A 27726-nucleotide genomic window follows, 5' to 3' on the forward strand; every position below is an offset into this window, starting at 1 on the left:
GACCGTATGTCAAAAATTACTACATGCTATCACTTACTGAAGTATATAGATTTGTATTTTCTTCTTTCAGGTTACCATCTGGTTGTGATTCTGAAAGTTTAAGTCCATGTTATCATGGTATCAATAAAACAAATCATAATTTTAACAACTAGGTTTATTTCATTTTCATTGTGCATAATATGGATGACACAATTACCTTGATCAACTTCAGTAAGTACTACAAAAAGGATAGATTGCTACTTACCATATAGAGGGAATGTTGAGTCACAGACAGGCGAAACAAAGAGACTGTTATATATTTAAGTTTTTAGCAAAAGGCCTTCTTCTAAAGTAGGAAACACATACACAAACACATTCCACAAACAAGACCACTGTCCGTGGCCAGTGAGGCTGGACAGCAGCCAGAGACAGTGGTTATGTAAGTGAGAGTTGTGCTTATGTCAATGTATGTAATTATTTTAGAAGAAATCCTTTTGTCTAAAAGCTTAAATGTGCAGCAGTCTTTTGTTGTGCCTGTGTGTGACTCAGTGTCACCTCTATAAGATGAGTATCAATCAATCCTTTTCATGATACTGTCACTATTCCAGCCTGAATGTTCCATTGTTCAGTAAGTACTAAATGATGTATAGAATTTTTTATCAGTAGCCTATTCTCAGTTTGATAACTGATATACAATTTTGAAAACAAAATTTACTGCTTCTACTTTTCAATATGTTCCATTAATACCTCAATACTACTTCTTAGTGGACATTTTTCTGTCCCTCCTGTCACTATGCTTCTCCCAAACAGCATCTATCATTGTTAGCTGATGCCTAGTTTCATTAATGCATGTGTTTCTAATAATTCTTTTTCAGATCGCTGATGAAATGGGAATAATGATATGGCATGATTTCATGTTTGCCTGTAATATGTACCCAACAAACCCAAGGTTCCTGGATAATGTTGCAGCTGAAATTACTGAGCAAATTGTACGGCTAATGCATCACCCAAGCATTGTTGTTTGGGCTGGCAACAATGAAAATGAAGGTGCACTCAGGGATAACTGGTAAAATTGTTTTCCTTTTGTAGAAACTCAAAAGTAATAAATTAAATGATCAATTGTCTCACTTGTTCTAGTGTTACTCTAGGATATACCCTATCTGATGTTGTATGCCTGCAACATACCTGTTTCACATTTGTTAATGATATTTATATGCCTAGGAAATGATATATAAAGAGGATTTTTCGAGAAGCTGTTTTGTGACAAATTTATGAAACATAGGGTTACACCAGATAATCGTTTATTAAGAGTCTGAATGTGACAGTACTAGACACAAGTAATGAAACTTGTTACATGGGTTTGTAATTGATTTACTGCAAACAGTTTCAGTATTTACTAAAGCTTGATTTCCAAGCAGATAAACTAATTAGAAAAGTTACTTATTTTTCATTTAAAACTGTCTCTCTCTCTATTTCAGTTCATTTCAAGAAAAAAGTATCTTCTTTTTTATTTGATTTATATATTATTACTTGACAGTATTGTACATTGCTACAATGTGAAGTATTTATTCTGTGAAAACAAGTGGTAATTTATCTGAGTCTATAAGAGTGGGTTTGTTGTAAAGAGACATATATTTTTACTGTAAACACAAATAACTATTGTTCTTTGGGAAATATTAATGTGATTGCAAAGGTAATAAGTGAGCAGTAAGATATCTACATATATGTATTTACCACTGTGACATGTTGTGTACTTCCCAGTGATTGTTTCCCATGAGTTAAACAATCCAATGACCATTCATTTAGCCTTTTTTGCATAAATTCACTAGCCACTGCTAATCCTGGTTGATATACTTGAGAAATGGTGGTATTCTAAGACAGGATACAAAGGTGTTTTGTGAGAAGTCTCCTTTGTGTACTAATTACACTTTTTTCAGATTTCGTTTTCCTAGTAGGTTGATTGGTTGTTATGGGGAAGGAGACCAGACAGCGAGGTCATCGGTCTCATCAGATTAGGGAAGGATGGGGAAGGAAGTCAGCCGTGCCCTTTGAAAGGAGCCATCCCGGCATTTGCCTGCCGCGATTTAGGGAAATCACGGAAAACCTAAATCAGGATGGCCGGACGTGGGATTGAACCGTCGTCCTCCCGAATGCGAGTCCAGCGTCTAACCACTGCGCCACCTCGCTCGGTGTTTTCCTAGTATTCTACCAGTGAACCAAAATCTGCAACTGACCCTGTGAATCATTACATATAATATACCTACAAATTGATAAACCGAGATTTTTTATTAGTTGCCTTATTCCAACTGTTACTAATTGATGTAGTTATAGGATACCACATGTTTCCATTGAAATGCACAATTTTATATTTCTGAACTTTTAAAACAATTTGCCAATCTCTTCACCACAACAGAATCATACCAAGATGTGATTAAATATTTGCACAGCTCTTTTCAGATATCATCTCATTATCAAGAACTAACTTGCCTGCAAAAAGTTCGGGTTACCACTATGATCATCTATCAGGCATGTAGCAGCTAATGAAATATTAAATTAGTCATCATGTTTTGCAGATTGTTATCATAATGGAGAGCCTACAGGAATGTGGAACAAGTCAAGTTGCTTGTTAACAAAGGGAAAGTGCATTAATAATGTTCCATTTCAATAGCTACATACTGACACTGATATTTGCCGCAGAACAAGAGCTATTAAAATTAAGTAAGAATATAAACTGGTTTACTGTTGCTATTGCTGCTTGCTAAGGAGTTAAAAAATTCTTTAGTCTGTGGATCTAGATAGTCAGATAATCAGTGGGAGAAATGGCTAGTGAAGCATAAAAGTGTATTTTTTGTAGTGATTCTCAGTTTCTTTCTTTATGTCAGATGGGCCTTTTATAAGACTTGTACACCAGATTAAAGAGCCCCACTCTAAAAACCTAGGCAAAGAGTCCAATTATAAATGTGAATTGTTTTTCTGTTTTAGAAGCAGTTATATCATTCACAGTTCATCTGAAAGTGATTTCTGTTATTAGGAAAAATCAATACCATTAAGAACTAAATAATCTCTTTTAGTTGAAAATACACTCCTGGAAATTGAAATAAGAACACCGTGAATTCATTGTCCCAGGAAGGGGAAACTTTATTGACACATTTCTGGGGTCAGATACATCACATGATCACACTGACAGAACCACAGGCACATAGACACAGGCAACAGAGCATGCACAATGTCGGCACTAGTACAGTGTATATCCACCTTTCGCAGCAATGCAGGTTGCTATTCTCCCATGGAGACGATCGTAGAGATGCTGGATGTAGTCCTGTGGAACGGCTTGCCATGCCATTTCCACCTGGCGCCTCAGTTGGACCAGCGTTCGTGCTGGACGTGCAGACCGCGTGAGACGACGCTTCATCCAGTCCCAAACATGCTCAATGGGGGACTGATCCGGAGATCTTGCTGGCCAGGGTAGTTGACTTACACCTTCTAGAGCACGTTGGGTGGCACGGGATACATGCGGACGTGCATTGTCCTGTTGGAACAGCAAGTTCCCTTGCCGGTCTAGGAATGGTAGAACGATGGGTTTGATGACGGTTTGGATGTACCGTGCACTATTCAGTGTCCCCTCGACGATCACCAGTGGTGTACGGCCAGTGTAGGAGATCGCTCCCCACACCATGATGCTAGGTGTTGGCCCTGTGTGCCTCGGTTGTATGCAGTCCTGATTGTGGCGCTCACCTGCACGGCGCCAAACACGCATACGACCATCATTGGCAGCAAGGCAGAAGCGACTCTCATCGCTGAAGACGACACGTCTCCATTCGTCCCTCCATTCACGCCTGTCGCGACACCACTGGAGGCGGGCTGCACGATGTTGGGGCGTGAGCGGAAGACGGCCTAACGGTGTGCGGGACCGTAGCCCAGCTTCATGGAGACGGATGCGAATGGTCCTCACCGATACCCCAGGAGCAACAGTGTCCCTAATTTGCTGGGAAGTGGCGGTGCGGTCCCCTACGGCACTGCGTAGGATCCTACGGTCTTGGCGTGCATCCGTGCGTCGCTGCCTTCCGGTCCCAGGTCGACGGGCACGTGCACCTTCCGCCGACCACTGGCGACAACATCGATGTACTGTGGAGACCTCACGCCCCACGTGTTGAGCAATTCGGCGGTACGTCCACCCGGCCTCCCGCATGCCCACTATACGCCCTCGCTCAAAGTCCGTCAACTGCACATACGGTTCACGTCCACACTGTCGCGGCATGCTACTAGTGTTAAAGACTGCGATGGAGCTCCGTATGCCACGGCAAACTGGCTGACACTGACGGCGGCGGTGCACAAATGCTGCGCAGCTAGCGCCATTCGACGGCCAACACCGCGCTTCCTGGTGTGTCCGCTGCGCCGTGCGTGTGATCATTGCTTGTACAGCCCTCTCGCAGTGTCCGGAGCAAGTATGGTGGGTCTGACACACCGGTGTCAATGTGTTCTTTTTTCCATTTCCAGGAGTGTAGATTGTGATTGTCGTTGTTATGATTAATAGCTTGGATATGATCAGTATCTATTTATGAATGTGTGTTTTATTTCTCTAAATGTTTCTTGAATATTTTTCATCAGAACGTAGTGTTATCTACTTTGTAGTACACTTTCATGCTGCTGAAGTGCCACGATTACCTTTCTCAGTTTGAATTAGTGACAGTTGCAAACAATCAGTAGTGCTCCAGTCCATGAAGAGCAGCATTGCAGTAGGATCTAGTGACCTCTTGGATCAATGGTATATTTCTTGTTGTATAGCTGAATGCGGGTAAAGATGGGTGGGGACTGTGTGTGGATGCAGAAGGGACTGGTGTTTGTCCAGAAACATTTGATAGCTGCAAAGGCCACATCTGATAGACTACAGGCTGCTGCCTGGAGCTTAAGTGGCAATGAGGCATCTGTAATGAAAGTTGTGATAACTCTGCTGCCTCTAGCTTCACCTGGAAAGTGTAACGTAGCAATGCCTTTCAATATGCCTGAGCTGGCCAGTTCACATTTGCTTGAAAATGAATAACTAACTGTGGTATGGGATTGAATCTCTGATTGAAAAGCAAATTTAGGTGCTGGCTGTGTGGCAGCCCCCCCCCCCCCCCCCCCCCTTAATAATAGGTTTAAGGTCTTGACCATTTCTGAATGTACATATGAACCAGCACGTGATATATCATCTGCTGGGACTGTGATTGTTCTCCCTGAAAGGTCCTGACAAGCACCAGTGATGGATTTGCTGTTACTGTGAACTTCAGTGTTAGGGGGGTGATGAAGCCATTAACGAAAGCAGTGCAAGTTAGGAAGGAAGGCCATTGTCCAACTGGAATGTTTGCTGGGGCAGTGCTTGAGTGTAGAAGGTGCAGCTAACTGCAGATTGTGGCTCATGTCAACATTAATTATGTCTGCCACCTGGGTTTAAAGACCATCCTTCATTCGTAAAGGGAGTTGTCTGCATTAGTGAAGACAGATACCAATACATGAGTGCACCGTTACAAGGGTTATGTCATGGAACAGTCACATAGGCTCAGACATATTAAAGCATTGGGTTCAGTTGTAGATATTAGGAAAATGCAATCAGTCTGTAAAGAAGATTACTTCAAAACCCTCATTCAGATCCTAGAATATTGCTCAAGTGTGTGTGGTGTCTGTACTAAATACAACTAACAGGGGCCATTAATGGTTTGTTTGATCCATGGGAGAGAATCATGGAGATAATGGAAATTCTGAATTGGCAGACACCATACACTTGAAGAGAAACACAGACTGTCCTGTGAAAGAATACTTACACTGCTCCAAGAACAAACTTTTAGTGAAGAATATACTACAACCTGCCACCATTATGCTTAAAGTGATTGAGAAGACAAAATTAAACTAATTATAGTGCATGCAAAAGTGTTTAAGAATGTGTTCTTCTTGCACTCCACGTCCTAATGGAACAAGAGTAGGACTGGTACAATGGAAAGTAACCTTCCCTTCGCAATGGTTTCCAGAGTATTGCTAAATATATAGATGTGACCATAGAGTTGGAGGCTGACCCAGTACTTTGCTGCGTGTTCCCAGAACTCATTGCAGACTTTTGGTTTAAAGATGAAGGGGAGATTAAACCAAGAGCACAGATGATTTGGTGATGATCTTGAATGCAGTTTTATTTATCTTTGCTATTGATTAGAGTATTGTAGGACCTCCTTTAATATATCAGGCAGACACTACACACAGGAGCATATACTGCAGTAACAGTAAATGTATGACATGCACATATTGATTTTTTACAATGTAGGTTCCCCTCCACATTCTGATAAAAATTAAAAGTTGATTTTGAAGAGGAAGAATGTTGGCTCCATTAACTGCAAATGTTGTGTTGAAACCAGTTAAGTTCATCACTTCATATTTTGCTACCATAAATTGAGAATCTATAACTACTAAAGATCAATATAGATTAATAGGTTTCACAGGGGACCAACTAATTTGACTAATTCCAAACCTTGGTCATGTATCAAATGAAGAAGTTATGGTGCAATATTTAAATTTGATTAAATGACTGATTTCAAAAGTAGTGTTCATTCAAGCAATGCTACAGGAAATAAATATTATGTGTTACACATACAACTATAATGCAAATGCATCAGGTATCTCAGTAGTAATAAAATACTATATTCTCCATAACTTCAGAAATATTAAAGGCTCACAGAATCTAAGTTCAGTTTTGGAATCACCATGAAAATTCCTTTGAGATGAAACATTTTACACATCATTTCAGTCATTTTAAAGTTTGTAAAAATTACATTTCTTTTATTTTGCTAAGACGTCAAAACATGTTGTGGAAGAAGTAGCTGGTTCAGATGTGCTTACTACCACATAAATAGACACTAGACTAATTTAAAATATAAAGGAAAAATTCTTTTGTGCTAAAATGTGAAGTACACATCTATACTTTGTTTTTTAACCTCTTCTTTGAGCATGAACTGTATTTTCCCATGAATGTTGTTCAAATATTCTTGAAACTTGTGTAGTTCTGTTCCACCATGAGGCCATATAGCGAACGTGTCATCCATGTATCTGAACCAGCATTGTGGGCATAATGGAGCTGAACCAAGGGCTGTTGCTTCAAAGGCTTCCATGAACATGTTGACTGCCAGCGGAGTAGGGGGAGACCCCATTGCTATGCTGTCTGTCTGCTCGTAGTATCTGTCATGATGCTCCCCATTTGTCCAAGATTATTTGTTGCTAAGAGGTCAAGCATGTTTTCACAACCATTTAAACTTTGAGTGGTTTCCTGGGCTAATTATTCAAAATAATTTTCTGAGAACACATGTAGGCCTAATATGAATTCAGATTATGTTTTATGCCTACCACTGACTGTAAACATATACTTTTGCCAACATATCAAGGGTAGACTGAAGTAAGCATCAACTACAATTGTATGAGAGGCATACCTGTTTGAAATGAGACTCTAATTCAGCGACTGCATCATCCAAATTGGGGAGTCAGTAAATAGTCAGTTATTAATTTATTCTGTTTGCCATGTATAACTTCTACTCATACTAACCCACTAGAACTACCTACTTCAATTTCACTACAAGGTAAAATACTTATGGCAGAAATAAACACTCCATCACCAACTATATTTAATCTATCCTTTCTGAACATGGTTATGTCCTTTGTAAAAAATTGAGCTGAACTTATTTCTGGCTTTAACCAGCTTTCTGTTCCTATAACGATAAGAGATTCAATTTTTTCTATTAGCGATTGGAGCTTTGGTTCTTTCCCAACATAGCTGTGACAGTTTATAACAACAGTACTGATTGTTGCTAATTCCACCTTCCTTCATTGTTTGTCCTGCACCCTTTGAAACTGAAGCCCTTTCTGCACTTTCCAGAGATGCCCGAACCTGAAAAAAAAACTGCCCTGTCACCTCCACACAGCCCCTGCTACCAACGTAATCACTTTCTGTGTGTAGTGAACCCCTGACCTGTTTAGCAAAACCCAGAAACCCATCACCATGTGGTGCAAGTCAAGAAATCTGCAACCTACATTGTCACAGAACTGCATGAGTCTCTGATTCAGACCCTCCCCCCCAGTTCTGTACCACAGTCAGTTCTGTCAACAATGCCACAAATGGTGAACCCCTGCTTCATCTCACAAGCAAGACTGGTTGTATTTACTACTTCAGTTAGCCAACCTAAACCAGAGAGGGTCCAAAGCGACACACATCATTAGTACCAACATGAGCCACCACCAGCAGTTGGCTGCACCCTGTGCAATCAGTACATATGTCAATCAGTAGGTTGTTATAGACTGCCATTAGGATTTGAACAAAAGATAAAGTATTTGATTATCTGTTACTTGCATAGCAAAATTTTTAAATTTCAATCTTTTTCAGTTAGTGAAGTATGGAAAATGCATTTGAGTACTAGCTTAAATCTTAACGAGGCACAATCCAATTTGAGTCATTATTTCATTGTCTCCCTCAACCTTTGAACTGACTTAATCATCCACAGTTTCCATGAATTTGTAACTACAATTCAGTATTTCATGTTTCCCATATAAAAGATCTGCAGGAAGCAATAAGTTACATGAGAAATCGTAGCACTGACTGGATTTTGTAAAGAGAGACCTTGTGAAACATAGCCCACCTCAGGAAAACATGCAACAATATAGCTCACTCTGTTCATCCATGAACTCCAGAGCACCATAGACAAAGGTGCCTTGGCTAATGTCATGTTCCTGAGCTTCTGGAAGGCATTCAGTGCAGTTCCATGCTGTCAAAATACAAGCTTTCAGAGCATCTGGACAAATTTATGACTGGATTTAGAGCTTTCTAGGAGAAACATTATTCTTATATATAAAAACAAAGATGAGGTGACTTACCGAACAAAAGCGCTGGCAGGTTGATAGATACACAAACAAACACAAACATACACACAAAATTCAAGCTTTCGCAACAAACTGTTGCCTCATCAGAAAAGAGGGAAGGAGAGGGGAAGACGAAAGGAAGTGGGTTTTAAGGGAGAGGGTAAGGAGTCATTCCAATCCCGGGAGCGGAAAGACTTACCTTAGGGGGAAAAAAGGACAGGTATACACTCGCACACACGCACATATCCATCCACACATACAGACACTGTGTCTGTATGTGTCTGTATGTGTGGATGGATATGTGCGTGTGTGCGAGTGTATACCTGTCCTTTTTTCCCCCTAAGGTAAGTCTTTCCGCTCCCGGGATTGGAATGACTCCTTACCCTCCTTACCCTCTCCCTTAAAACCCACTTCCTTTCGTCTTCCCCTCTCCTTCCCTCTTTCCTGATGAGGCAACAGTTTGTTGCGAAAGCTTGAATTTTGTGTGTATGTTTGTGTTTGTTTGTGTATCTATCGACCTGCCAGCGCTTTTGTTCGGTAAGTCACCTCATCTTTGTTTTTATATATAATTTTTCCCACGTGGAATGTTTCCTTCCATTATATTGAAAACATTATTCTTAATTAGATTAATTAGAGTAAACAGAAATATGAAAAAAAAATATTTCTGGAGTACCCAAGGGACTGTTATAGGATCATACCTGATGGCTTACCAGAGAGGACATTATCATCGTTGATAAAGAACGTCCGTCCTCAGAGACCAAAAACAGGAAAAGTTAACGTAATATTGGTAAACTGCAGGAGTATCCAGGGCAAGGTTCCTGAATTACTATCTCTTATTGAAGGAAATAGTGCGCATATAGTATTAGGAACGGAAAGTTGGTTAAAACCGGAAGTGAACAGTAACGAAATCCTAGACACAGAATGGAATATATACCGCAAGGATAGGATAAACGCCAATGGTGGAGGAGTATTTATAGCAGTAAAGAATTCAATAATATCCAGTGAAGTTATTAGCGAATGCGAATGTGAAATAATCTGGGTTAAGTTAAGTATCAAAGGTGGGTCAGATATGATAGTCGGATGCTTCTATAGACCACCTGCATCAGCAACCGTAGTAGTTGAGCGCCTCAGAGAGAACCTGCAGAACGTCGTGAAGAAGTTTCGTGATCATACTATTGTAATAGGGGGAGACTTCAATCTACCAGGTATAGAATGGGATAGTCACACAATCAGAACTGGAGCCAGGGACAGAGACTCTTGTGACATTACCCTGACTGCCTTGTCCGAGAATTACTTCGAGCAGATAGTTAGAGAACCAACTCGTGAAGCTAACGTTTTAGACCTCATAGCAACAAATAGACCGGAACTTTTCGACTCCGTGAATGTAGAAGAGGGTATCAGTGATCATAAGTCAGTGGTTGCATCAATGACTGCAAGTGTAATAAGAAATGCCAAGAAAGGAAGGAAAATATATTTGCTTAACAAGAGTGATAGGGCACAAATCGCAGAATATCTGAGTGACCACCATCAAACGTTCATTTCTGAGGAAGAGGATGTGGAACAAAAATGGAAAAAATTCAGAAACATCGTCCAGTACACCTTAGATAAGTTCGTACCGACTAAGGTCCAAAGCGAGGGGAAAGATCCACCGTGGTATAACAATCATGTACGAAAGGTACTACGGAAACAAAGAAAGCTTCATCATAGGTTTAAGAGTAGTCGAATCATAGCTGATAAGGAAAAGCTGAACGAAGCGAAAAAGAGCGTAAAGAGAGCAATGAGAGAAGCATTCAACGAATTTGAACATAAAACATTGGCAAACAATCTAAACAAGAACCCTAAAAAGTTTTGGCCATATGTAAAATCGGTAAGCGGATCTAAATCCCCTATTCAGTCACTCGTTGACCACGATGGCACCGAAACAGAGGACGACCGAAGAAAGGCAGAAATACTGAATTCAGTGTTCCGAAACTGTTTCACTGCGGAAAATCGTAACACGGTCCCTGACTTCAGCCGTCGCACGGATGCCAAAATGGAAAATATTGAAATAAACGATATCGGAATTGAAAAACAACTGCTATCACTTAGTAGCGGAAAAGCATCCGGACCAGACGAGATACCCTTAAGATTCTACAGTGATTATGCTAAAGAACTTGCCCCCTTTCTATCAGCAATTTATCGTAGATCGCTGGAAGAACGTAAAGTACCTAGCGACTGGAAGAAAGCGCAGGTCGTTCCCATTTTCAAGAAGGGTCATAAATCAGATGCGAATAATTATAGGCCTATTTCGCTTACGTCAATCTGTTGTAGAATAATGGAACATGTTTTGTGTTCTCGTATTATGACGTTCTTAGCTAATACAAATCTCCTTCATCATAACCAACATGGATTCCGCAAACAGAGATCATGTGAAACTCAGCTCGCCCTATTTGCCCAAGAAATTCACAGTGCCGTAGACACTGGCGAGCAGATTGATGCCGTATTCCTGGACTTCAGGAAGGCATTTGATACGGTTCCGCACTTACGTTTAGTGAAAAAAAATACGAGCTTACGGAATATCGGACCAGGTTTGTGATTGGATTCAGGATTTCCTAGAAGAAAATCTGCAGATATAGAGGTAATTTCGGGAGTACCGCAGGGAAGCGTGATAGGACCTTTATTGTTTACAATATACATAAATGACTTAGTTGACAACATCGGTAGCTCCGTGAGGCTATTTGCAGATGACACGGTTGTCTACAAGAAAGTAGCAACATCAGAAGACTCGTACATACTCCAGGAGGACCTGCAGAGGATTAATGCATGGTGCGACAGCTGGCAGCTTTCCCTAAACGTAGAAAAATGTAATACAATGCGCATACATAGGGGCAGAAATCCATTCCAGTACGATTATGCCATAGGTGGTAAATCATTGGAAGCGGTAACGACCGTAAAATACTTAGGAGTTACTATCCAGAGCGATCTGAAGTGGAATGATCACATAAAACAAATAGTGGGAAAAGCAGGCGCCAGGTTGAGATTCATAGGAAGAATTCTAAGAAAATGTGACTCATCGACGAAAGAAGTAGCTTACAAAACGCTTGTTCGTCCGATTCTTGAGTATTGCTCATCAGTATGGGACACTTACCAGGTTGGATTAATAGAAGAGATAGACATGATCCAGCGAAAAGCAGCGCGATTCGTCATGGGGACATTTAGTCAGCGCGAGAGCGTTACGGAGATGCTGAACAAGCTCCAGTGGCGGACACTTCAAGAAAGGCGTTACGCAATACGGAGAGGTTTATTATCGAAATTACGAGAGAGCACATTCCGGGAAGAGATGGGCAACATATTACTACCGCCCACATACACTCCTGGAAATTGAAATAAGAACACCGTGAATTCATTGTCCCAGGAAGGGGAAACTTTATTGACACATTCCTGGGGTCAGATACATCACATGATCACACTGACAGAACCACAGGCACATAGACACAGGCAACAGAGCATGCACAATGTCGGCACTAGTACAGTGTATATCCACCTTTCGCAGCAATGCAGGCTGCTATTCTCCCATGGAGACGATCGTAGAGATGCTGGATGTAGTCCTGTGGAACGGCTTGCCATGCCATTTCCACCTGGCGCCTCAGTTGGACCAGCGTTCGTGCTGGACGTGCAGACCGCGTGAGACGACGCTTCATCCAGTCCCAAACATGCTCAATGGGGGACAGATCTGGAGATCTTGCTGGCCAGGGTAGTTGACTTACACCTTCTAGAGCACGTTGGGTGGCACGGGATACATGCGGACGTGCATTGTCCTGTTGGAACAGCAAGTTCCCTTGCCGGTCTAGGAATGGTAGAACGATGGGTTCGATGACGGTTTGGATGTACCGTGCACTATTCAGTGTCCCCTCGACGATCACCAGTGGTGTACGGCCAGTGTAGGAGATCGCTCCCCACACCATGATGCCGGGTGTTGGCCCTGTGTGCCTCGGTCGTATGCAGTCCTGATTGTGGCGCTCACCTGCACGGCGCCAAACACGCATACGACCATCATTGGCACCAAGGCAGAAGCGACTCTCATCGCTGAAGACGACACGTCTCCATTTGTCCCTCCATTCACCCCTGTCGCGACACCACTGGAGGCGGGCTGCACGATGTTGGGGCGTGAGCGGAAGACGGCCTAACGGTGTGCGGAACCGTAGCCCAGCTTCATGGAGACGGTTGCAAATGGTCCTCGCTGATACCCCAGGAGCAACAGTGTCCCTAATTTGCTGGGAAGTGGCGGTGCGGTCCCCTACGGCACTGCGTAGGATCCTACGGTCTTGGCGTGCATCCGTGCATCGCTGCGGTCCGGTCCCTGGTCGACGGGCACGTGCACCTTCCGCCGACCACTGGCGACAACATCGATGTACTGTGGAGACCTCACACCCCACATGTTGAGCAATTCGGCGGTACGTCCACCCGGCCTCCCGCATGCCCACTATACGCCCTCGCTCAAAGTCCGTCAACTGCAAATACGGTTCACGTCCACGCTGTCGCGGCATGCTACCAGTGTTAAAGACTGCGATGGAGCTCCGTATGCCACGGCAAACTGGCTGACACTGACGGCGGCGGTGCACAAATGCTGCGCAGCTAGCGCCATTCGACGGCCAACACCGCGGTTCCTGGTGTGTCCGCTGTACCGTGCGTGTTCTTTTTTCCATTTCCAGGAGTGTATATCTCGCGTAATGATCACAACGAAAAGATCCGAGAAATTAGAGCAAATATGGAGACTTACAAGCAGTCGTTCTTCCCACGCACAATTCGTGAATGGAACAGGGAAGGGGGGATCAGATAGTGGTACAATAAGTACCCTCCGCCACACACCGTAAGGTGGCTCGCGGAGTATAGATGTAGATGTAGATGTAGATTACAAGGAGCTCCTTGTCCAGGCTGTGAAGGCCCAAAGGACATCTACCAGCTTCCATGTCTTCATCTGCCTTTCAGCACCATGTGGAAGCAGTATAGAGGGGGATGTTACAAGTAGCTTCTCAACTGACATCATGGGGCTGAGTGCACCCTGTATAAGTCCTGCCACTAAGGTAAAATATCTGCCAGTAGAGGAAATCAAACCTAAGTCCTCCACATGACAGCTGTCTACAATGACTGTTCATCTATGGAGGCATACTATAGGGCCTCTGCTGTTTAAACAATATACACAAATAATATAGTGGATAACATCACAAGTCCATGTTGCTTTTTGCAAATGGTAATGTTGTCTATAGGAAGGTTGCAACACCAGACATCTGTAGCAAGATGCAGAAAGACTTTCTGAGAATTGATTGTTATTACATTGGATGGCTGTTGACTCTGATATTAAATATTGTAACAATAAAAATAAATGTGAGTAATTGAAGGAATCCAGTGCTATTTGATTAAAGTACTGATAATAACATTTTGGAAAGAGTAAAAACTACATAGTACCACCTAGAAGTAATCATCTGAAGTGGTGTAAAGTGAAACAGAGACATAAAAGTAATTGTAAGCCAAGCAGATGCCATATTGGACTTCATTGGAAGAAATGTGAGGAAATGTAGTTCACCCACAAAAGAAGTGTCTTAGAAAGCACTTGTTCAACCACTTCTTGAGTATTGTTCATCAGTCTGGGACCCTTACCAAGTAGGGTTAGCAAAAGAAAGAAGGAATATCAAATGAAGAGTGGTACATTTCATCATAGGACCATTTATTAAGTGTGAGAGTATCATAGAGATGCTCAACAAACTCCAGTATCAGTCATTACAAAAGAGGCATTGTGTATGCTGGAGAGTGTTATTGCTGAAATTGTGAGAGCATTCATTTGGAGAAGAGTGAGCAACATATTGATTCCTCTGTCCAATGTATTGATTCTTCCCATATATATCTTGTGAAATGACCATGACAAGAAAATCAGGTAAATTACAGCTCATACCAAAGTTTACTCGACAGTTATTAATCCCATGCACAGCTCTCAAGTGTGGGAGGTAATAGGGAAAATGATAGTTGTATCAGAGGTGCCCTTTCCCACATATCTTAAGGTGATTTGCAGGTTATAGATACAAATGTAGAATTGTACCCAAGATCTCTGGATCTGAAGTCTGAGACTTAGTACTTCGAACACATATATACACTACATGAAATAAATACACATGCCACAGTAAAGTATGCCCAAACAGTAGCATCAATATGCGGTTTACCACTCTGGAGGCAACACAGGCATGTATTCTTGCATGTAAATGATCATAATGGTGCCAAATGGAATCCTTGTCCCAAGCACGTTGTGCCTTGTGTTTGAATTCAGCTATGGTTCTTCCAGGTACTGGAGAACGAGTAAGTTCCCTCTCCAACATCCCAAAAGTGTTCAGTTGATGAGAGATCTTGTGACCTTGCTGGCCAGGACAGTTATTGTATAGCATGAAGACCACATTGTATCAAAGCACCCATATACAGACAGGCAATGTTCTGCTGTAAAAGCACATCTCTGTCCTGTTGAAGAAGTAAGAGTTTCACAACATGTGCAATGTAGCAGGCACTGGTTACTTTAACCTGCAGAAATACATAATGTGTCCACGAGTTGTAACTGAAGGCCCCTCATATCATGAAGCCTGGGCTGGGACCTATGAGTCATGATACACTTCAGAATAGGCCTGCCTGTGCTGTACATGTTTACTTCTACCCTCTTGTACAGAACGTGCTCTCATCACTGAAGACAATGGAGTGCCACTCTCAACTCCTTCACAGCACCTGAGTTGCCATGTTCGGTAGTGTTGTAGGTGTCAGTGGTAGCCTGGCCAAAGGCAACATGTTAACTTAGTCCTGCTGCAAGCAGATGGTTTTCAGTCATCCTCAGTGACACATCATGTACAACACGTGCAAGATTTCTTCTCCAGATGGTGTTTGGTCAGCCTATATTACTCTCACAATGCATTGATCTTGATGTACATATGTACTGCAGGGACATCCAGAACCTGGTTTATGGACATGGGAATGTTCCGTAGACCTCTGCTGAAAACAGTGACATACCACTGATACATTGTGCTCATTATGTGGAACAACCTGTCAATACATGTATTCAGCTTTCTGCAGGGACATAATGCAACCCTGTTCAAATTACTGAAGTTGTTCAACAAGAGTATGTACTCATTGACATGACATGGTTGCATCATAGAATGAATGTTGCAGACACTGTTCACCTCTCCACTCAGCCCAATTATTGCCTTCAGAGTCAAAACAGAGGGTGCACAGACAGGCCTTCAGAGTGCCACCTGATCACTGATGATCATGCCAAATAAATCACTAACACTACAGCCCTTCAGTATGCACATATTATACCCTAGTGACAGTGAACTCAGTCCTTGAGTGTGTTGCTTTTTTTCTGGCAATGTATAAAAGTATAAACCACTGTCCTAACTTTTGAAACTATTAGTTCCGTCCTCAGAGAAGGATAAGCTCTACTTTGGAGAAGGTTATGTCTTTATACATGGTATTACAAAACTTTGAGGGGTATTAGAGAGTATCATGAGGAGCAAATTGTGGATAGGTACCCATGTCCAGAATGGTCATACAATGATGCTAACAAACCACAGGTGCAATGTCTCGCAATGTTGTTTGTAATTCAGTGATCCCAACTAATTGCCATGATTGCCTTTGGACAAGGTGGAGCTAGTAGCTACCTAGACAGGTCTTGTCTGTTATCATGTGATGCTCTTTTGCCTTGGTGGATGATGGTTTCAGACACAGATTTCCATCTGCAGCCTACTTTTCCTTTGCACACTGAAAAACACTGGAGATTTTAGAAGATTCCAAGAGAAACATAGGCTGCAGATGGAAACCTGTGTCCAAAACCATTGTCAACCAAAAGAACAGAGTATCACATTCATAGGAGACAAATCCTTTCTATGCAGCAGCTAGCTCTATCTTCTCCAATAGTCGTTGTGCAGTCAGTCACGATCACTGAATTACAAATAACTTTGCAAGATGTTCTGCTGTCAATCTGCCAGTGTACAAAGTGATGCTTGCTGCTGAAGTACAAGCCTAATGGCAGGTGCTAGTACCTTTAACTTCATCACTCTGTGGCATCATTTGATGATGTTTCTGGACAGGAGTTCCTCTCTTCAGTTTGTTCCCCAAGACAGCCTCTACAACCTCTTGGAGTTTGATGGTATCATTTTGTAACACCCTGCAAATTGGCAGATGTTTAATGACAGATTGATAGTAATTGTGCTGCATCCTATCAATGTGTATTCTGGCTTGCTACACATCTCTGAGAGTTTGCTTTCATGATAAGATCTACAGAACATGGTGTATTATTGAATCAATCATTCGAACAATTATTTCCATGTACTACATTTGTACTACATTTGTGCTGCAGTCTGTGGATCATTAAGAAGAGCTGCATACTTAACAACAGAATTTGTCATATACTGCATATGTTTACATTTTTTAATTTCAGGATACTCACTAAGGAATTTATTTTTTGTTTCAGGTATGGCACAGGGTCAAACTTTAGCCTTTACTACTCTGACTATGTTAAACTGTATGTTGATACAATCGGCGAAGTAGTACAAGCATTAGACACAACAAGACCATTTGTTTTCTCAAGTCCATCCAATGGCCTTAAAACCATAGAAGAGGGATATGTTTCTCAGACACCAGGGGATTCCTTGTATGGTGATGGTAAGCAAAATAAGATCTGTTCATTATGGGAGCTTATATTTTCTTTTACACAGGCTGGGTGTTAACATTTGTATGTAAATTAATGGAAAGGCATACTGAAGCAGCACTACAGACCATATAAATGTAAAAGTAATATTAGAGTACCAAAAATTTTACACAGAAAGAGGTCAGTAATCATGGAAATATGATGTACATTTTATAATCTCATTTTTATCTCAGTTGAGCGCTGTATGTAACTAAGAAAGTAAAATATAGAAAAGTTGAACCACAGGTACAGCTAGCTACAGACATAGGAGAGTAATAAGCTCAAAATAATTAGACATATTGTGACCCAAATTTTCATAATCAATAGCTCATTGCTCATTCCTCAGTTCCAATAACCTCTTTGTGTCCCCCTTCCCCTTTTCTTAAGTGAGTGAGCATTGGTATTAGACCACAGAGGCACCACCACTGGGATAAGTTACCCAAAAATCTAAGATTCTGTCTGATTTACACTTAGAAATCTTCTTCATTATATTGAATTTGAGATAGGTCACACAATATTGTCACAAGGAATATTTATCACATAGAAGCATGCAATAAGAGTATTGTGTAAAACTGGTGCCTGAACATCTTGCAGAAGCGTCTTGAGTGACCTGTGATGTAGCTGTTGCTTCAAATGTGGGGTCATTACAACATCTATATAAAAATTGCTCACTACATACTTCACACACTGTTTTTGAAGACTTTATCTCCAAAACCGTAATAATTTCTTTCAATGCAGAAATTGTTATCTCATTTACACCACATTTTAGGAATAAATTCTCCACAGTATTTGTGACTTAACGTGTAAAATATTAAGTACAAGAACCAGTCATATTAATGTAACGTCTTAATGTTTCCATATACGAAGTCAGGTCAGTATTCATCTCAAAAGTTTATCTACCTTTCATTTTAAAATTTTTATATTCTTGATGTAATACTTTCTGGGAAATCTGTGCCTCTCCAGAACAGGAAGGCAACCTATGGAATACTTATTACAATGTCTGAGCAGTTATTTCCTCTTGCTAAGTTCCCAGGACCATTATCACATGCTGAAAATGCCCAGCATCCCTCAGTATTGCTCACCACATGCAAAATAAAAATAGAACCAACAAACAAAATGTGCTCAATTATATTAGACATTTTATTTTATGTTAGTAGCTTCTTACTACATAAATTACTTATGTTGCAATTCTCATTCGTGGTAAGAAGATGTAGTGACATGCCTCAAATACCTTGTGGTTTTTATGCTTACATACCTGTACATTTGTTCCCTAATGATACTTGCAGTTAATAATAATAGCAAATGAAGGATAAACTGTGCTATTCCCAATCACAATTTGAGAAGTAAAAAAAAAAATAAAATAAAATAAAAATATAAAAAAAAATTGTTTAGACTATGCATCCTTAGATAGGGTTCAGCATGGAATTTTGTGGTAAAAACAGGTTACCAATATCTCTTAAGCAAGAAATTGAAAGTCTCCATAGTTTCAAAGACAAAGTTATCTTATTAGACACTGCTATAACTCATCATAATATTGGAACCTAGAGGAGTAAATTCTAATTAATTTTAATTTTTGAATGTTCCAGTACTGTTGTGGCTGTAGAGTTCATTTTAAAGTTACATAAATATTTCATTTGAAGTGTTAGACATAAACAATAACTGAATAGCATAAGAGGAGCAAGTGGTGAGTTTTTTCAAAGTAGCTGTTTTATTTACAAATGTAAAGTAACTGCCATATTTATGAATGGGAGTGTATTATCACTATTTACAATTTATCGTGAATATACTTTATAGAAGTTTTATATGGTGCCTGCTTCTCGTAACTTGAGCTTATCTTGAATGAAGGCTGTGCATACTGCTGTTGTTGTGATTGTCAGACCTCAGACTGGTGTGATGAAGCGCTGCCCTTGTCTGTTATATGCAAGTCTCTTCACCTTTGCATAACTATCCCAAGTTGAACCTGCTTATAGTAGGTGAGCCTAGGTCTCCTCCTACAAATTATATTTCCCCTCCATCCTTTTAAGCTTAGGTGTTATGTTTTGAGCATCACTTAGTCACTGCACAAGGATTTCCAAAGAATGGATGACCGAGTTCTTATGCCCTGGGTGGTAGTAGGATTGGGCGTGCAGATACCTGTCTGTATTTGTAGTTTTACAATATTCTCTGTGCCCCAGTGTGCCCTCCATTGTCCTGCATACTTCGACATCTAGAAATGGAATTGCAACATTCTTCTCTTCTTTGAGCATGAACTGTATTTTCCCATGAATGTTGTTCAAATATTCTTGAAACTTGTGTAGTTCTGTTCCACCATGAGGCCATATAGCGAACATGTCATCCATGTATCTGAACCAGCATTGTGGGCATAAAGGAGCTGAACGAAGGGCTGTTGCTTCAAAGGCTTCCATGAATATGTCGACTGCCAGCAGAGTAGGGGGAGACCCCATTGCTATGCCGTCTGTCTGCTCGTAGTATTTTCCTTGCCATTTGATGTATGTTGAAGTGAGGCACAACTCAACCAGGTTGCTTATTTCTGGTGGGACATGCTCCTGAAGGATGCAGATAGTTTCATCCACCGCACATTCATAAATAGTGACTTCATGTCAAAGTTGACCATGATGTCCATAGGTAAAACTGTTTCTCCCTTTAGGCTTTCTATAAAGTGTGTCGAGTTCTTCACATAAGAGTCCATCTTGCCAACTAGATGTCTTAATTTGTGGTCTAGATACATTGCCAAATTGTAACTAGGCAAATTGATCCCATTCACTATTGGCTTGAAAGGACAATTTTCCTTATGTATCTTTGGAACACTGTAAATTCTAGGAGTGACTAGTACTCTGGGAGTAAGACCCTTGGCTATGTCAGCATCAATTCTCGAGTACTTAATCGAGGCCATGTCTTTTTAATTATCTTCACCATAGGGTCCACCCTTAGTTCTCTGTAGATTGGATCATTTAATAATTCTTTTATCTTGTCTTCATACTGCCTGGTGTCTAAGATGACAATAGCATTGCCTTTCTCTGCTTTTAATATTGTCACGTAGAAGAAAATGTAATTAGATGAATGAGGAACACTAACTTCACTTAACGAAGGTTTATTCAGCTCTTGCACATACAAGAGGGCAGAGCGAACTGCCTCTGGCCAGAACACATACAGTATATATACAGCTACAGAACATTCCAGTACAATGATTCTTGACATTTGTGGATACCTCTATATTGTACTCGAACCGAATACAGAAATTAAAATTGTACAGTTCAGATGAGTTTTGAGCTCATGACCCTTCATACAACAGTTTAGTATCATAACCACTACACCACAGTGTTACTCAACTTCTTTTGTGTCATTGCTCCTTCCTTAAGTGAACAGCGCCTCGGTGTTACATCATCCTGGTCCAGGAACGAGTCATCAATCCTGCATACTCCGACTCCTGATCACTGATAATCGCCCTGGCGGTGATCTTCTTAGAACTTCTTTTGCCGCTACACTCTTCATCACCTTTCCTCTTGTTTGCCTGTCGCTGGAGCTCTGAATTTACCCTGGGAGGCAGGAACCTTGTAGAGCTTCATTCGAAGGATGTGGACTGTATCTCTGATCTTCTGTCGTCTTGCATCAGGATCGAAATCTTCAACTTCATAAGTAACATCAGCCAACTGTCTTACAACCTTATAAGGTCTAAAGTATCGCCTGAGGAGCTTCTCAGAGAGACCAACCTTCTGAACAGGAGTGAAGATGCAGACGAGGCCACCAGGCTGCTAGACTACAAGGCGGTGGCTCACGTCATATCTTCGGCAATCGTTTTCTTGAGCTTGCAGCATGTGGAGTGGAGCTAACTGCCAAGCTTCCTCAGCTCTTGTTAACAGCTGGCTGATGTAGTCATCATCCACATCATCAGGATGTAACGGAAACACAGTGTCCATCATTGTAGTCGTCTCACCCCCACACACCAGGAAAAATGGTGTAAATCCTGTGATGTCTTGTTTGGCAGTGTTGTAGGCAAATGTAACGAAAGGTAGCACCTTATCCCAGTTGCTCAGCTCAACATTGATGAACATAGATAGCATGTCGGCCAAGGTCTTATTAAGGTGTTCAGTAAGCCCATTAGTTTGCGGATGGTAGGCAGTCATCATGTGATGAGTAATGTTGCATGAACGGTTTATCTCTGTCACAAGATTCGATTGAAAAACTTTCCCTCAATCCATAATTAACAACCTTGGGGCACTGTGTCTTAATAAAACATCTTCCATGATGAATTTGGCTACCTCAGATGCTTCAGCTGTTCTCACGGCTTTCCTAATGGTATAGCATATCAGATAATCAGTGCAAACAATAACCCATCTATTGCCACTAGCAGACATTAGAAATCGTCCAAGGAGATCAATCGCAACATGCTCCAAAGACATTTTGGCTGGTGCAATTGGTATGAGTTGGCCAGGTGGTTTCTGAGGAACTGCCTTTTTCCTCTGGAATTCTCGACAGTGCGACACAAAATGATGGACACTCCTAAATAAACCTGGCCAGAAAAATCTCTTGCAAATTCTATCATAGGTCTTAATAAATCCTAAATATCTGGCCACAGGTATGTCATGATATTTTTGTAGAACATCTAAGCGCATGTATTTAGGAATCACTGGTAGCCACCTCTTTCCAAACGGATCAAAGTTTTTCTTGCAAAGTAATCCATTAACTACCTTTAATTGTCCTTTCACGTCCTCTGACCGATTTAAGGCAAGCATAATTTGTGATATCTGTGCTTCCTTCTTCTGCTCAGCAGAGAGATATTTTCTTCCACTTTTGTACAATAAGGTAATATCATACTCTTGAAGATGTAGTGCCCACCTGGCGAGTCGTCCTGTAGGATCCTTAAGACCTGTCAGCCAACAAAATGAATGAGAGATACTGTCGAAATCTGCACATGGCCCAGATCACAGCAAGACATTCTCTTTCTGTAGGTGTGTAGTTTCTCTCGGCTTTTGTAAGTGTCCTAGAAGCATAGGCTGTAACCTTCTTTTTTCCATCTGAAATTTGCACCAGAACAGCACCGATTCCATACCCACTGGCATCTGTGTGTAGTTCTGTAGGTGCTCTCTCATCATACAGACCAAGTACAGGGTCAGTCATCAGAGCTTTTTGCAGCACATTGAAAGAATCTTGTCGAGCACTACCCCAGATAAATTTAGCATCAGCTTTTATTAACTCTTGGAGTGGCCTGACATTGATACAAAAGTCTTTGATAAAACGACGGTAATAAGAACATAATCCGAGGAAGCTTCTCACATCACTAATACTTTTAGGAATAGGAAATTCCATTATAGATCTCACTTTTTCCGTGTCTGACTGCACACCTTCGTTTGGCACAAGGTGTCCAAGTATTTTGATTTCTTTTGCTCCAAAGAGACAATTTCTTGGATTAAGTTTCAGTCCGTCCTGTTGGAGACACTTGAGAATGGCCCTCAGTTTTTTTGTATGTTCGTCAAATGTCTCTGAGAACACTATAATGTCATCTAAATAACAAATACACATTGTCCACTTCAGGTGACGTAGAAGATTATTCATCATCCATCCAAAAGTTGCTGGTGCATTACACAAACCAAACGGCATTGCCTTAAACTCGTACAGGCCCACAGAAGTGATGAATGCAGTTTTCTCATGATCAGTCTCATCTACTTCGATTTGCCAGTATCCCGAGTACATGTCCATGGTTGAGAAAAACTTAGCCCCCTTCAGACAATCTAGTGTATCTTCAATTTGTGGAAGAGGGTAAATGTCCTTTTTTAGTTATCTTATTAAGCTTCCTGTAATCAACACAAAAGCGCCAAATGCCATCCTTCTTCCTGACGAGGACCATTGAGATGACTATGGGCTCTGTGAAGGCTGAATGATGTCATTATTCATCATTTTCTCTACCTCGGCGTGAGTAATTTGACGTTCTGTTGCTGACACACGGTATGCTCTCTGGCTTATAGGTTGATGGTCTCCAGTGCTAATCCAGTGCTTCACCATCAATTTGTCTAATTTGCTCTTTGCCTGTGGATTGAAGCATTCAAAGAACTCTTGAAGAATGGCAAGTAGCTTCTTCTGTTGTTCCTTAGCAACACCTGGTGACAGTTGAGCTAGAAGATCTTGTCTCATAGTGGTAGCGCTAAATTCGCTCACAGACTTGGCTTCGGAGGTTTCTATGACACTCAGCTGTTCTGCAGTTAACACAATTCACTGTATCCGTTTTTAAACGAGATGACAGAGGCTGGGATGACCAAGTTATTCTTCAGTAGTATGCTTCTCTTACATTCCACTAGAAGATCCATGGGTTGATGCACGTGACAGTTACCTTTCTAGCGATGACTGCAAGAATGATCGCATAGTCTCCACACACTCGGATGCGCATCTTCCTGTCCACAGTATCTTATCTCGCCTAGCATAATCTTTGAGCGACCACAGTCTATAATTCAGAAAGTCCCATCTGAGAATGACGTCATGACTACACTCTTATAAGACGATGAATTCTAAGGTCTGTGTATGGCCACTTATACCCACACAAATGGTACATCTTCCTTTAGGTTTTACATATTTCCCATTAGCCACTGTCAGCAGAGGTGTTTTGTCATCAACGAATACAGTTTTCTGCAACTGGTGATGGTACTTCTCTGAAATGCTCCAGAGTCCACAAGAGCTTGTGCTGGTAGGCCATTCATGAGGATATTGACGTAGTTCCCTATCATTTTTGTAGTGATCAACAGCAGAGGATTTTTCTCTTCGGTGGCCTCACCTCAAAGGAAGGTCACACCCTTTAGTTTACTAGGTTGCAGCGGCTAGGTGATCGAATTGAACTTTTAAACAATGGAGACCTTGATTGGCACGTTGGGGAGCATCCTCTCCCGCAGCTAGTTTGTGGCGATGGTGACCTACGTAATTCTGCACCCACATCTTCTTGTTCATCTTTGTCGTCCCGGAGTTGGTGTCAGCTAAGATCAATCTGCAGCAGTATGGTACAGGCATCATCAAATATGCGCCACCTTCCTTGAAAATAGCACACCACATGTCCCGGTCATCCGCAGTGGAAACATACTGGTTGGTTATCCTGGGTCCTCCAGACGTCAGTCTTCCCTGGTGCCCAAACAGGTTCCTCATATGGCATTGTAGATGGTAGATAGTGAAATAGATGACAGAGGGATAGAAAAACAATTAAAATCACTTAAAAGAGGAAAGGCCGCTGGACCTGATGGGATACCAGTTCAATTTTACACAGAGTACGCGAAAGAACTTGGCCTCTTCTTGCAGCGGTGTACCGTAGGTCTCTAGAAGAGTGTAGCATTCCAAAGGATTGGAAGAGGGCAAAGGTCATCCCCGTTTTCAAGAAGGGATGTCGAACAGATGTGCAGAACTATAGACCTATATCTCTAACGTTGATCAGTTGTAGAATTTTGGAACACGTATTATGTTCGAGTATAATGACTTTTCTGGAAACTAGAAATCTACTCTGTAGGAATCAGCATAGGTTTCGATAAAGACGATCATGTGAAATGCAGCTCGCGCCATTTGTCCACGAGACTCAGAGGGCCATAGACATGGGTTCCCAGGTAGATGCCTTGTTTCATGATTTCCTCAAGGTGTTTGATACAGTTCCCCACAGTCATGTAATGAACACTGTAAGAGCATATGGACTATCAGAGCAATTCTGTGATTAGATTGAAGAGTTCCGAGATAACAGAACGCAGCATGTCATTCTCAATGGAGAGAAGTCTTCCGAAGTAAGAGTGATTTCAGGTCTGCCACAGAGGAGTGTCATAGGACCGTTGCTGCTCACAATAAATATAAATGACCTCGGGAATAATGTCAGAAGTTCACTGAGGCTTTTTGTGGATGATGCTGTAGTATATTGAGAGGTTGTAACAACGGAAAATTGTACTGAAATGCAGGAGGATCTGCAACAAATTGACTCATGGTGCAGGGAATGGCAATTGAATCTCAATGTAGACAAGTGTAATGTGCTGCGAATACATAGAAAGAAAGATCCTTTATCATTTAGCTACAATATAGCAGGTCAGCAACTGGAAGCAGTTAATTCCATAAATTATCTGGGAGTACGCATTAGGAGTGATTTAAAATGGAATGACCATATAAAATAAATCGTCAGTAAAGCAGATGCCAGACTGAGACTCATTGGAAGAATCCTAAGGAAATGCAGTCCAAAAACAAAGGAAGTAGGTTACAGTACACCTGTTCATCCACTGCTTGAATACTGCTCACTGGTGTGGGATCCATACCAGATAGGGTTGACAGAAGAGATAGAGAGGATCCGACGGAGAGCAGCACGTTTCGTTACAGAATGATTTAGTAATCGCGAAAGCGTTATGGAGATGAGAGATAAACTCTAGTGGAAGACTCTGCAAGAGAGACGCTCAGTAGCTTGTTACAGGCTTTTGTTGAAATTTCAAGAACATATCTTCACCGAGGAGTCAAGCAGTATATTGCTCCCTCCTACGTACATCTCATGAAGAGACCATGAGGATAAAATCAGAGAGATCAGAGGCCACACAGAGGCATACCGACAATCTTTCTTTCCACGAACAATACGAGACTGAAATAGAAGGGAGAACTGTCAGGTGGCTTGCGGAGTGTGGATGTAGATGTAGATGTAGATTGCAGGAATGTAAATTCGCCTGGATCTCGACTTTTTCATCATTTTAAAGGGAACTGAAGAATGAGAGATTGGGTTCAATGTCTGTTCCACTTCCTCCCTTATGACCTCTTGAAGTGTCTCGGTTTTTTGCTCACCATGCAATTCAAGTGCCTTCTGAACTTCCTCTCTCACTATAATCAGTTGCTTCCTCCAGCACAGAAATGGATAAGATGTTTGGAAGCTGTTCAAACGTCTTGTGAGTAATTCTTATATGATGCATTGTCTAGAGATACTGGCACCATTTAATGAAGTCATCTGCTGTCGAAACTTCCTTCAGGAGCAAGGCTTCATACATGTCCTCAGCAACACCCTTCATTAGATGTGCAACCTTATCTTCCTCCTTCATTCTAGGATCCACTTTTTTACGCAGCTCCAAGATGCCTTGAATGTAGGATGCTGTAGTTTCTCCTGGATGCTGTGCCCTGCACATTAATTTATCTTCAGCCTTGCACTTCTGTCATTGTGTGTCACCAAAATACTTGCACAGTTCCACCTGGAATACTTCCCAGCTTGTGAACTTCTCCTCGTTGTTCTCATACCATTGCTTGGCAGTGCCCTCCAAGTAGAAAAATACACTAGCCAAACATACAGTGTCATCCCATTTGTTAAATTTGGCTATACACTCATATGCCTCCAGTCACTTGTTTGGATATTGGCCATCTTCACAAGAGAACCCGGAAGGATGTCTCTTGTGGTGCCACACAGTTTCTGTCATCATAATGCCCTTCTTCTTCTGTCTCCAGTAGATTGCAATCTGTTGAATATGGCTTGAACTTGGGTTTCTCGCCACATAAACAACAGCTCTGTCATGGCCTGATGGGAGCCACTGTGTCGTCAATAATGTGTGCCATCACAAGTTCCAATACTTGGCATCTCCACCAGAATAATGTCACATAGAAGAAGGTGTGATTAGAGGAATGACAAACACTAACTTCACTTAACGAAGGTTTATTCAGCATTTGCACATACAAGAGTGCAGAGCCAACTGCCTCCAGCCAGAACACATACAGTATATATACAGCTATAGAACATTCCAGTACAATGATTCTTGACATTTGTGGATACCTCTAGAATGTACTCAAACCGAATATAGAAATTAAAATTGTACAGCCCAGGTTAGTTTTGAACTCAACAGTTTAGTACCATAACCACTACACCACAGTAGTATTAACTTCTTCTGCAACAATATCACAATTTGATCATTGTTCTTCAGTACCTTGATAGCTGCCCTTTCCTCTCAGCTAAGGTTGTGTTTCGGTGGCTTGGCACATAGTAGAACTTGGACGGTTTCCTGCCTAATTTTCTTAGCTTCCATGGCAGATGTGTGCTGGAGTGCTGTTTCCACTGATTCTACGATTTCTTCCTTAGGAATCTGCTCAGGTGTGATGGCAAAATTTAGTCCCTTAGTTAGTGCTTCTGTGGCTGCAATGCTGATGGGATGAGATGAAAGGTCCACTACTGTTCAAGATGTACCCAGTCAAGGCTTAGTGTACTGTGTTGTCTT

At 41.5% G+C, this 27726-nt stretch overlaps 1 protein-coding gene across 1 annotated transcript in view; it reads left to right on the forward strand.

Moving 5' to 3' along the window:
- The window catches only part of LOC124795630 (beta-mannosidase-like), a 302941-nt gene that overhangs the window by 195698 nt on the left and 79517 nt on the right, over positions 1–27726 (forward strand). The window contains exons 9-10 of the mRNA XM_047259702.1: positions 855–1045; positions 17330–17520. Coding sequence (XP_047115658.1) covers positions 855–1045; positions 17330–17520 — 382 coding nt within the window. The remainder of the gene's footprint in view (positions 1–854; positions 1046–17329; positions 17521–27726) is intronic.

This window comes from Schistocerca piceifrons, chromosome 4 (genome assembly GCF_021461385.2).
Source record: "Schistocerca piceifrons isolate TAMUIC-IGC-003096 chromosome 4, iqSchPice1.1, whole genome shotgun sequence".
In the NCBI taxonomy this organism is placed as follows: domain Eukaryota; kingdom Metazoa; phylum Arthropoda; class Insecta; order Orthoptera; family Acrididae; genus Schistocerca; species Schistocerca piceifrons.